Consider the following 12,398-nt stretch of genomic DNA (forward strand, 5'->3'; position numbering starts at 1 on the left):
GTTCTAGGTGCGCTTTGCGACAGGGAATTTCATTAGCGCAAGCAGTTTCTGAGCTCTGGGCGCAGTACTGCACCTAAGATTTCAGATTAAAACTGCAGAGTGGAAGGAAAGGAGGACCTTTTTCTGCCTCCCGGCTTCCAGCCACTCTCTGAAGACTGGAGAAGAGACCCTCTTAAGAATATTAGGGGAGTGGGCAGGGAAAGGACTAGACCATGTGAAAAAGGAACATAAGACTTTAGCTGCAGTTCATTCATTTTCAGCTTTGAATTCTTGTTATAAAAAAAAGTGCACCTAGACATTCTGTTGTTGCACCCATAACCTAGGTTTAAGGTGTCATTTAGCTCCTAGCTTTCATATCTGAGGTCCCTCTGCTAAGAAGGTCCTGGGAAGTTCCTGATGACAGAGCGAAACTGAAGCAGATTCCTCTTTTCCCAGCTGGGTTTTGCTCTTCTGCTCTGCCTCCCCGACCCCCACGACCCCCCATCGCCGTCATGCTAGCTTTGGGGCCACCTCAGATGGTGGTTCAGACAGTGCTGAGGAGGGGCTGGCCGGGAGCTGTTTTCTCAGTGCATATTTTGTGTGTTCCAAACAATCTTGTTCTCTTGCCAAGAAAAAAAGCGTGTTTTTATTATTCCTCTCCAAGTGCTCTGCTGAGTTTCCTTGTCAAAACTTCCTGAGAGCCGACAGCAGATCCCAGCCCCTTCCTGCCTTTCCTCCCTCCCTCCCTTCCTCCCTCCCTCCCATCTCACACTTCATCTTCTCTCACTCCCACTGAAGCCCCAGAGCCAAACAGATCAGGCTGGGAAGAAAGAGGCAGCTGGGGGTCTCGCCTGTACTATTCTGGCTAGGAACAGAGTGGCAGCTCAGAGTCTCTCTGGTTTCCTTTGCCCTCCTTGCATCAATAGGTTCTTGTAGAAGAGGTAGCAAGGAGGAGAGGAGGCAGATTCTCTGGCAGACCCTTGGCAAGAACCAGGTAAGTCCCAGGTGGGCCGGGCGCTTTGCAGGTAACCAGGGGTCCTGACCGCTTCTCTCCTGGGCCAGCCAAGGCCACACGCTGCCAGGCCAGGGCACTGGAAGAAGGAGCTTTGGGTTGGTTGGGAAGGCCTTGCAGCTTGGCCAGAGTGGCCTTGCGAGCACCAGAGGCTGGCCTTGGCTACCCTAGGAGGCCAACAATGGTGACAGTTTCCCCTCTCAGGAAGAGGCAACAGGCCCAGGGTCTTCTGTGGTGGAGAAGGCTGTGCCTGGTGGCAACATGCAGAGGGGCAACAGGAGCCCTCTAGGCTCTGGCAGTCCTGGGTGGGAGAGAGAGAGTGGAATGGCCACCAGACACAACTGACAGGCACTCTCTCCAGGATACTAATCTAAGAGTTTCTGCTAATGGTTCCTGCTTTCATAGTTGCTTAGGCTTTTCAATCCAAGATGGGTGAGAGGGGGTTGTGCTCCTCTGAATGGGGGGAACTGGCGGAATTTGCTTTGTGTGCTGCGTCCATCCTTTTTTAGGGGTGGCTGTCTAAACGCGCTCCAGAAGCCCTTGCAGTATTGCCTCCCCCGTATCTCATGTTTTAAATGACTGCGTGGGTAGCAGCCCCAACAAGGATGGGCCAAGTGGTGGGTGGGCAAGACTAGGGCGGGGGCTTTGCTTCGGGGTCTTGCTTGCCTGTAGCTGTCTAGCATTTCCCAAGTATGTGCTGTCTTCTTCCTAAATCGAGGCAGGGACTGGCTGGTTCCTCTTGCAGGAGCTGGTGGCCTCAGCCCACCAGGTGAGCTTGAGCAGGAAACTCTCTCCAGGGGCAGCAGCAGGTGGAGGGGCTTGCTTTTGAAACCACCCACTTGAGCACGCTGAGGAGACCCCCTGGAGGAGCAACTGGAGGTGGCCCAGGAATGAGCATGGAGAGAGCAAGACATCTAGGAGAGGAAAGTCTCAGCTCCAGCGATGGGGGGATTGTCCTCCCTGTAGCTTCTGTCCTGTGTCTTGTCTCTGCTCCTCCTCTTGTCAGGCGCTTGGGCATGTGGGGGCCTCTGGGGGTTGTGGAGCCTTCCAAGAGCCTATCTCCTCTTCCTCCTCCTATCTGCCAGGCCAGCAAAGGAAGTGCATCACTGTGGGCATTTGTGGGCGGGTGGAGGAGTCCCCCACTTTCCCTGACAGGATGGGGCAGGAAGGTGGGGGGGGGGCATAAGCTGCGTCACTAGCCACCGTGTGCCAGAAAGTTCTTTTTCAAGGAGAGATGCCACTTTTCTGAGTCTTTGGCCTGGTGGATAGAAGGGGTGTCCTCTCTGCCTCCAACCTTCCCCCTCCTCCGTTGTTGCTCCTCCCCCTCCCCCATGCCCGCACCTCACTGCCTCTAAGGTGCTGCTGGGACCCCAGGGCCTTTCCTGCGGCTGCTGCTGCGGCTGCTGCTGCTTCCCCTTCTCTTGCCCTGTGCAGGACAACCGCATGCACTGCCTTAAAACTCATCTGGCCTGCTCCTCTCAGGTGGATTTGCAGCTGGTTGACTGACCAAACTCAAAGAGTGCTCATTAACGGTTCCTCCTCATCCTGGGAACAAGTGACAAGTGGGGTGCTGCAGGGTTCTGCCCTGGGCCCGTTGTTGTTCAATGTCTTTATAAATGACTTGGGTTAAGGAATTGAGGGGAAGCTCATCAAATTTGCAGATGACACCAAGCTGGGAGGGGTAGCTAATGCCGTAGAAGACAGAAACAGAATTCAAAATTACCAGAATTCAAAAAAAGCTAACGCTATTCTAGGCTGCGTCAACAAAAGTATAGTGTCCAGATCAAGGGAAATAACAGTCCTGCTTTATTCTGCCTTGGTCAGACCACACTTGGAATAGTGTGTTCAGTTCTGGGCACCACAATTTAAGAAGGATGTCGACAAGGTGGAAGGTGTGCAGAGGAGGGAGACCAAGATGATCAAGGGTCCTGAAACCAAGCCTGATGAGCTGGGTATGCTTAGCCTGGAAAAGAGGAGACTGAGAGGAGGTGTAATAGCCATCTTCAACCACAGCTGCCACATGGAGGAGGGAGCATACTTGTTTTCTCTTGCTCTGGAGGAGAGGACTTGAACCAATGGCTTCAAGTTGCAAGAAAGGAGATTCCAACTTAACATCAGGAAGAACTTTCTGACACTAAGTGCTGTTTGATGGTAGAACAGACTCCCCCAAGAGGTGGAGGACTCTCCTTCCTTGGAGGTTTTTAAGCGAAGGGTGGATGGCTATCTGTCCTGAATGCTCCAGCTGAGATTCCTGCATTGCGGGGGGCTGGACTAGATGACCCTTGAGGCCCCTTCCAACACTAAGATCCTATGATTCTGCCCCTGCCCTGGTCTTGGGCATCCTGGCCAGAGGCATCTCCTGCCAGCAGCCAGTTGTCCTCTTGTTGAGCCGTGCTGCTGCTGCCTTTCGTGTGATCTCTCCTCTGCTGTTGACACTCCGTTGCTCACCATCCACTTGCTCATTTCCTATAAACAGGAAAATGGAGATGAGGGTCATGTGTGTTTTCCAAGTAAACAGCAGCTTCCTATCTCTGGGCGGGTGATGGAAGGGGTAGGAGATGAGGGAGGGAGGGAGGGAGGGAGGGAGGGAGTGTAGGGGGAGCAGCAGGTGAATCCTGTGTAAGACACTTGGAATCACCAAAGTCAGAGGAGTCAGGGCAGAAATGTAGTAACCCAGCAGCCCAGACTGATGCCTGTGTCCAGGCCCTGCTCCAAACACCTCCAGCGAAGGGAGGCCTTGACTTCCTGGGGTGGCAGAGGCCCCACAGCTGGACTGGCTCTTGCCCTCAGGCATTGTCTCCACACGTCTAGCTGATATCTGCCCTTCCTGCCTCTTGGTCCCTCTGGGCCTTATCCTGCTGCTGAAGGCCAAAGGGGGGGGGTGCATGGAGGAGGGCGTTCTCACTGATGGGACCAAAACTGAGGCTGACAGCTGTTCCCCTTCCAGCCTTCCTCATAAAGATGGAAGGCACTTCAGGGGACAGGCAAGAAGTCTTTGCCTGCAATTGTCCTCTCTTTCTCTTTTTCTCTTTCCCTTCCCACAATGACAAGGCAACCCTGGGCCCTGATCCTGAAAGGGTCTCCCTGTGGAAGCTCACCAAAGCCTGAGCTGCTGCCAGAAGCCTTTTGGTTGGAGGGGGTAACTTCAAGGGGGCCTGATCCTGCCCATTCCTTTTCCTCTTGGCACCTCCCAAAGGCACAGGCCACCATGGGGCTTGGGAGAGGGCTGTGCAGGCATCCCCAGCCATGCAATGGAGTTGGACTTGTTTTGTGGCTGGCTGGCAAGAAGGGCTTATGAAGTGGCCCCAGCCCCGAGGGTGAAGTGGCTTAAGGGTCAGTCCTGCCTTTGCATCGCAGCTTGGAAATGGGTCTTTCGCTTTCAGCCGTGCCTCCCAAAGACAGGGTCCTCAAAGGCAGCTGTCTCCCCCTCCCCTCAGCTTTCGGGCCATGAAACATCCTTCTTTGAATGCTGAATCAGAGACGTGTAGATACAGATATACTCCTCACAGGTAAAAAAGGGAATGGGGACACCCAGGTGGAAAGCTTCCAGTGGAGTCAGGTGCGTCCTTGTGACTCAATATTGCATGACTTATTTTGAACAGGGGTTTATCTTCCATGGGATGGTAATGGACAGGAGGGAGAGAGCAGCTGATTATGCAGGTTTGCATTGTATGAAATTGAAGGGGCCCCCCATAGCTGTCAACCTTCTCTTTTTTTGACGGGAAATTCCCTTATTTCAGCGCCGTTTCCTGCTGCTATCCCAGATTGTTAGATATCCCGTAGACTATCCCCGGGACAGGTGAGGCTGCTTATCCCTTATTTTCAAATCTGAAAGTTGACAGCTAGCCCCCCCCCCCCCAACTGCCCGGCTGCTCAAGCCTCCTTTCCTAGAGAGCCAGTCTGTGTGAGATCTGTCTCTGTCTGCTCTGTCTGCTCAGATATGCAGCGTTCCTGGAAATGTGTTCCCTTGCAGGCATTTCCTGGCCACCCTCTGGCAGTGGAGTTCTGTCCCAAACTCTGTGCTTCCTGTGATGAAGTCATAGTGACAAGGAAGTGTGGCCTTGACGCATGTGTGGCAAAGCGAGAGTCAGAGCAGTCAGCGGTAGGTGGGACTCTTGATGAGCTTCCCCCATGAGTGATGGGGAAGAGATAAGGGGGCCCAGAACTTGGGGGGCACATTCTCAGCCTCCAGCAGTGGCAGTTAGAGGGGCTCTGGGCACCCCTCTTTGCCAGAGGCCCTGGAGACTCATTGTGGGCAAGAGCCACATACCATCATCACTTTTCTCTCTCCTTTCCCCATTAATAATAATAATAATAATTTTATTATTTATACCCCACCATCTGGCTGGGTTTCCCCAGACACTCTGGGTGGCGTACAGCACATTAAAAATGGTAAAACATTAGACATTAAAAAATTCCAGATACAGGATTGCCTTCAGGTGTCTTCCAAAAGTCAGATAGTTGTTTATTTCCTTGACATCTGATGGGAAGGCGTCCTTCTGCCATGAGGACTTGCCTCTTGCTGGTCCTTTGCTTCAGCTCCCGCAGATCTCTCTCACTGGCTGCCAGGGTCACAAGGACGGCCAGTCTGCCCTTCCCTGTTTTTTGGGCACTTCCAGCCAGAAGCGCTTGGCTGGCTTGGCTTGAGCCTGGGCAAGGAGTGGGTGGGAGCAGGAAGAGTGTGCCCTGCCCAGCCGCTTGGGACAGAGTGAGGCCGTTCTCCTCTCCACACATTTCTTCTGCTCTGACACTGTATGCTTGACCGTGACTCTTCAGCAAGCCAAGTTCTGCTGCAGCCCTGTCCCAGGGACCCATCCAAGTTTTTGCAGGAGGGGAGAGTCCAGCTTTTTCTGCCCAACTGACTTCATTGCTCAGCTGCTCTTAGAGTTCTTTGATATCCAAATTTACTTCCTGTTGTTTGGAACCTGTGGCCACCAGCAGCCCTCTTCTCTGCGATTACACTAAACACATACCCTCCAACATTTCTCCAGTGAAAATAGGGGCGTCCTAACCGTCAGGGGTCCCTTTACCTTTATTCAATAGCAGTAGTAGTAATTGTTGTTGTTGCTATTTTAATGTTTATACCCTGCCCATCTGACTATGTTGCCCAAGCCACTGCAGGTGCCTTCCAACATACCGTATATAAGCAGAGGCTTGACAACCATATGTCAGGAGTGCTCTGGTGGTGTTTCCTGCTTGGCAGGGGGTTGGACTCGATGGCCCTTGTGGTCTCTTCCAACTCTTCTATGATTCTATAAGAACATAACAAAAGATTAAACATTTTTTTAAAAAATCTTCCCTATACAGGGCTGCCTTCAGATGTCTTCTAAAGGTTGCATAGTTACTTATCTATAGTTACTTAACTCCACACACTCCAGTATTTCTCAGATGAAAAGAGGGACATCCTATCATGCCCTCCAACATTTTTTTGATTAAAATAGGGACGCCCTAAGGAAAAGCAGGACCTTTTGGGATCAAATCAGAAACGAGGACAGCTTCTGTAAATCCAGGACTTTCCCTGGAAAATAGGGACCCTTGGAAGGTCTGTAAACAGCTGTCCTTAAACTAAATGAGATGGCATTCTGTCATTCTCGCTTGCGAGTCATGGGCTTCATTAATGAACATTTTTTAAAAAGAGGATTGGCTCCAAGCAGTGCTTTTTGTCTAAAAAAATGTTTAGGGGTACTCATATTGAAATACTGCCCCTCAATGAAGCCAAACTTACACACACAAAATGTTTAGGGGTATGCGTCCCCCCACGTCCCCCCAGAAAAAAGCACTGGCTCCAAGTAATATTAGGAGTGGCAGTGGGAAGAACCATCTTGCTTGGGATGAAAGGTGGGTGTCGGTTCTCTTAGCTGAAAACTTATACAGTATTGGGGATTCGGAACCTTCTGCTTTTGCTGACTTCAGGCAAACAGGGCTGTGCTTCAGTCTTTTGGCTCAGATTTTCTGCCTGTTAAATGTCATCTGGCTGCCTGGTGCCCTCCCTCAGGCTGGCAGCGCCATTCCTGTGGTTTGGAGCTCATCTCTTCAGCATTAAGATGAGCGACACAAAGGCGGCAAGTGGGGGCGAAGGGAGGGAGGGTCTTCCTCTGCAGCATCAGTTCAGGAAGGCAGAGCCGTCCTTTCCAGGAATGTGCAGCACCACGGCTGGCACACACACACTCTGAGGAGCCTGGCACCAGCGCCTGTGCTTCTTCCCACTGCCGGCACACAGTGGCATGGCAGGGCGGGTGCTGGCAAGAGTTCACTGCCTCTGAGCTGCCCAGGCCAGTCTGCTGGCTGCCTGCAGTTGGCAGGGGGCCTGTGGACTCCTGGGAGCCTCTGGCCGCTGGGCTTACCTGAGGGAACAAGGCTTCCCCACAGGCCTCTTGGGATCTGCCTCTGTTCCATCTTAGGGAGAATGTTCAACTCTGGGATGCAATTGCCGCATTGCAGGGGGTTGGACTAGATGACCCTGGGGGTCCCTTCCAACTCTACAGTTCTGTGGTCCTCTCTAAATCTAGCCTGCATGGGTGCATGCTTAGAAACACACCTTCCAGGATGCTTGGGGGCTGGGCTGGGCTATAGCGTAGGAGTTAAGCAGCTGCATTAGATTTGCTGGGTCTCTCAACTGGGGCAGCAGGCCAGCTGATCCACTAGCATTAAGGATGTCCCCGCGGGCCTTCAAGGAATGTTCTTGCTCAGAGATCCACCCTGGCCAGAGAAACCGGGAAGTTCTGGCATTGCTGGGCTCTGACTGTGTGAGGGGGGGGGGGGCTCCTGGCAGCTTCCCTGCTTCCCACGCAGTGACAATTTAGCCGTAATTCAAGCCAGTCTCTCTTCCCCCTCCATCCCATCTCACCACCACCACCAGGGCTGGCTGAGAGGCTCCCCTGACACCCTGCAGGCTGTTTCTTCCAGGCCAGCCAAGCGCCACCTCAGTGCCCTCCAGGCCTCCCCTTCCCACTCTCCCCCTCAACTTTCCTCCTCTTCCCAGGCGCGTTGCTCCCTTTGGAGCTGAGCAGGCAACTGTGCTTGGCAGAGCCAGGCTCACCACCAGGGAAGCAAAAGCCCCCTTTGCAGGCTTCTGGCGCTACTTGGAGAATCGCATTCCGGAATCCCCCCCCCCCAGGGGAGCAGCACCTCCCTCTTAATGCCAAACGACATTCCCCTCTCTGGAGTGGGGTCTTGGGTAAGCAGTGGTCCCTGCTCAGTCCAGGCCTTTGCTTGTAGCCCTGTACAAAATGAGCCTTTTTGTCTCAGGCCAAAATGAAAGGCCATAACTGGGTGAGGAAGAGCTGCAGGGTGAGAGTAGTGCACCCTCCACAAGACCCTCCTGCCTCCCCATTCAGGCCCCACAGGTGACCTTTCGGCAGCAAACCACAAAGCAGCAGCCATGGTGCTGTGTGCAGGTCCTGGCCTGGCTTCAGCGCACCCTGACATTTTTGTCCTTCAGGGCAACTCAAGAGCAGGCGGGGATGGGATATCCCCATTTCTGGCCACCTTCTTCCTGGCGATTCCCAGCCACAAGGAGGGCTGCAGCGCTGGTGTCCTTGGCGCGGCTGGGAGAGCAGCAGAGCTAGGCAGCCCCTCTTTCCCACACAGCAACCTCCAGCTGGTACTGGGATGGGGAAGCTCCAGGGGTCATTTCCTGTTTCCAGTCAGTTGCAGAAGGAACGTAAAATGCGCACCGCAAGCATTAATGGGGAGGGGTATTTAATTACACTAAAAAGCCACTACAGGGGGGCTGATGGAGTCCAGATGTGGGCCTTGAAAGGGCGAGGCAGAGCTCGGCTGCAGAGCTTCTGAAAAAGACTTGCAGCCACTGGATTTATTTCAGAACCTAGACCAGCCTCTGCAGAGTCTGAGCCGCTTTTGGCCTGCTTTGGGGGTCCCTCAGTCCCATCTGTTATGGCTCCTGGGCACCTGGTTGGCCACTGTGAGGACAGGCTGGTGGGTCGCATTGGCTGCAGCTGCTCTTCTTAAGGTCTTCTTGCTGCTAGATGCTGTCTCCAGTTTCAGAGGTGGTGCTCATCTGAAGACCAGTTTCTGGGAATCCCAAGTGGGGAGCGTTGCTGCTCTTGCTTAGGCCCCTTGGAGAACAGGGGGCTGTACTGTGATGGGGCCCCTCTGGCCTGATCCAGCAGCAGGGCATGGCTCCTCTGACGTTCTCATGAAGCTCCAGCTTCTTGTGTCGCTCTGGCTATGACTTGTGTTGTTCTGCCTCCGTCTCCCAGGGTCTTCCTTGGCAGAATGCGATGTCCATGTCGAGGGAGGCAGAGTGAAGTCGCCGCTCACAATCAAGGGCTGGAACAGGCAAATCTTCCTGGATCTCTGGGGCTAGGGAGTGGGTGGGGCCACCCCTCTCCAACTCCTCTCTATGTGCCTTTGGGGCTCCTTTGGGGCAGGAATCTCGTTCTGTTCCTGAAGGCAATGCGGGGGCCACACACAGGCAGGCTGAGCTCCTCCAGGGCCCGGACAAGCCCTGGAACGCCTCTTCCAGCCAAGCTTCGGGGCGGGTCCAGCCACAGCCGGCCAGGAGCGCCTAGAAACTCCCACCCTCCGCTGGGAATCCGCCCCCACCGGCCTCCCGCTCTCTATAAGCGACTTTTGGAGCTTTGCAAGGGCTGGGGGCTGGGAATGCAGCCTCCCGCCAAGGTCGTCCCCTCTCCTCCTCCTCCTCCACGGGTGGTCCCAGCGCGGGAGGGTGGCGAGCAGAGGCTGGATTTGCATCTTCTACACAAAAGCAGGAGGAGCCCTCTGGTCTGATCAGTTCCAGGCGCTCCTGGATGTCCTTTCAAGGAGTGTGTCGTCCCCCCCCCCCCATTCTCTGGTGGAATATAGGTTGCCCAGCGAGGCAGGGGCGGAGGAAGGGGACAAGGGGGTGGTCCGCCCCAGGTGTCTTTGCTGAGGGGGTGACATTTGGCGCGCCACCCACCCGCGACTCCCAAGCCTACCCCGAGCCATCGGGGGAAGGGGGGAGCTGTGTGTTCCGCCCCCTTTGGGAGTGCGCCCGCCCTAGGCAGTGCGGGCTTATGCTCCGCCGCTGCAGCAAGGGTCCCCCCTGGTGCCACTTGAGGGCTCTGGGCCATGCAGTCCCCCCTTCAGCAGCCTCACCTCCCCCCTTCGGACCCAGGCCAGCGGTCTGTTTCCACCAAGAATTCTCGGGCAATATCTTGAGCATTGACTCCCTGCCATAGGAGCCAGCTCCTAGGAGCCAAAGGGGATTCAGCTTCCCCAATAAAATATTTAAGGGGGGCCAGCCCCTCCCCCCCAGTAGATAGGCATTGCAATTCAAATAGTGTGTGTGCATCGTGTCATGTGATCACTTATGCGCGGCGGGGCTTACCTGCCCCCCCCCCATTTTATTCGAGTTGGTACCCTGGTCCCTGCTGTCATTTGGGTGGCGGCTCTGTAATCCTGGGGGCTTTCTTTTTCCTCCCTGGTTTCACATTTTCTGGCATTTCCCCCTCCAAAAAACGCCTCCCCAGCTCAGATCCTGGAGTGGGTGGGGCTAACTGTGCAGAGCACCTTTGGGTGCTCCTCAGACTCTCCTCTATGCCACCCCACCCCACTTCCAGCATCAGGGGGACGGGCAGGAGGGATGAGGGAGGGGGACCCACAGGCAACAGCTTGCTCAGCAAATAACCCAGGAGAGTTGCTGCCAAAGGGAAGGGGGGCACTTAGGGCAGCCATTTCGGGAGGCAGGCGAGCAGGTGCAAGTAACCCGTTCACAGCTGAGACCTGCAGATGACTCTCCTAAGTGCAACAGAGGACACTTTTTTCCTGTTTAACAGACCAAGGTAGTCAATGTTTAACAGTGAGATAAAGCAGAGTCTCTCTCTCTCTCTCTCTCTCTCTCTCTCTCTCTCACACACACACACACACACACACACACACGATATGTCCGTAGTGTTAATAGTGGAGGAATATTTCCTTTCATTTTTTAAAATGTCATTTGTTCTGATAGCGTAACTGAAATCGTCTCTAAGCAGCGTGCAAGTAATTCAGTGCAACCCCCCCCCCCCCCAGTTAAAACTATAAAGTCAGAATTCAGTTTAAATTCCCGCTGTAAGGCGGAGGGGGAGGTCTCCCATAGGTGCCAGAAGATCAACAGGGAGAATGGGCCTGCCTGACCTCAACTAGCGCATCTGAGCCATGGGGGGGGGGGGCTGGGGGTGACAGTGGCCCCTAACGACCAGCTCATTGGCAGCGATGGATACTGCTGCCAGCTGGCTCTCCTTGTTCCCGTAAACGAAAGGCGCTGCAGCCATCAGGGTGGCAAAAGGGCGTGTGAAGTGGACCCAAGAAACACGCTTTCCCCCGATGGCAGAACCTGTCCAGCTATGGAGCTGCCGCCGAAGGCTTGGCTGACCAAAAGACAAGCCACTGAGAAGAAGCAGCACTCAGGGCGTCCTTCAATGTGTTTGCACGGTTGAGGGAGACCACGCAGAGACTCCTGGGCTCCTGGTGCCAGCTTGCATTCCGGTTTGGAAAACAGCCTTTTGCAGGAAACGAGCAATCGGCTCAGAGATGAGCAGCCTGTGCTGATTTGCCATAGGGAGCGAGTGGCCCGTAACAGAGGCAGCGTCCGCCCAGCACAAGGCCAGGAAGGGGCTTCCTGCGTCCTGGGATGGGCTCGGCGAGCGGGATCTCTGTGGAGAGAAATGTTTGGCAGGAGGTGAGATGCGAAGGAGCTATGAAGTTCCCCTCCAAGCCTGCTGTACTTTTCCTGCGTGTGGGTGGCTGCAGCTGGCCTGAAAGGTGTCCCTGAAGAAATGGGGTTTGGAAGGGCCATTCTGCTGTAGAATAAATGCCCTGCCAGCAACCCCATCCTCGGAGAGCGGGGGGAGGCGGGACTAGAGATGTAAAATTTCCAGAAATTTTGAAGCCATGGGGGGGGAAACGTTCCCCCCCCCCGGTTTTTTTTCTGGGAAAAATTGAAAAAAGGTTCGGTGTGGAAAAGTTTTACAAATTGTGTGAAACACAGTGTAGATAAAAAGTATTATGCTTGCAATAAAACAGGTAACCACCCTCCTTTCCCTCAAAAGCAACAACAAAAAAAGCAAGAAACCATCAACATAAATAATAATCAGATTTGCCCCTTAGCACCAACAGGAAAAGGGTGGCGCTGTGGTCTAAACCACAGAGCCTAGGGCTTGCCGATCAGAAGGTCAGCAGTTGGAATCCCCACGACCGGGTGCGCTCCTGTTGTTCGGTCCCAGCTCCTGCCCACCTAGCAGTTCGAAAGCACATCAAGTGCAAGTAGATAAATAGGTACTGCTCTGGTGGGAAGGTAAATGGCATTTCTGTGCGCTGCTCTGGTTTGCCAGACCCGGCTACATGACCCGGAAGTTATCTGCGGACAAACGCTGGCTCCCTCGGCCTATAGAGTGAGATGAGCGCGCAACCCCAGAGTCGT

The 12,398-nt window shown here is 54.2% G+C and overlaps 1 protein-coding gene across 4 annotated transcripts in view; it reads left to right on the top strand.

Annotated features, from left to right (window-relative positions):
• The first annotated feature begins 396 nt into the window (after positions 1 to 396).
• PEAR1 (platelet endothelial aggregation receptor 1) overlaps positions 397 to 12,398 on the top strand; it is a 38,371-nt gene continuing 26,369 nt past the window's right edge. Inside the window, exon 1 of one of the 4 annotated variants that reach the window (XM_079957496.1) lies at positions 397 to 973. Coding sequence is in view for 3 of the 4 variants with exons in the window: in XM_079957498.1 (XP_079813624.1) it covers positions 11,644 to 11,657 (14 nt within the window). In the remaining variant the exon portion in view is untranslated. Of the gene's footprint in view, positions 974 to 10,596; positions 11,658 to 12,398 lie in introns of those variants that run through there. The other 3 variants (XM_079957498.1, XM_079957497.1, XM_079957495.1) reach the window with 3 other exon arrangements.

This window comes from Podarcis cretensis (assembly GCF_951804945.1).
Source record: "Podarcis cretensis genome assembly, chromosome: 16".
NCBI lineage: Eukaryota > Metazoa > Chordata > Lepidosauria > Squamata > Lacertidae > Podarcis > Podarcis cretensis.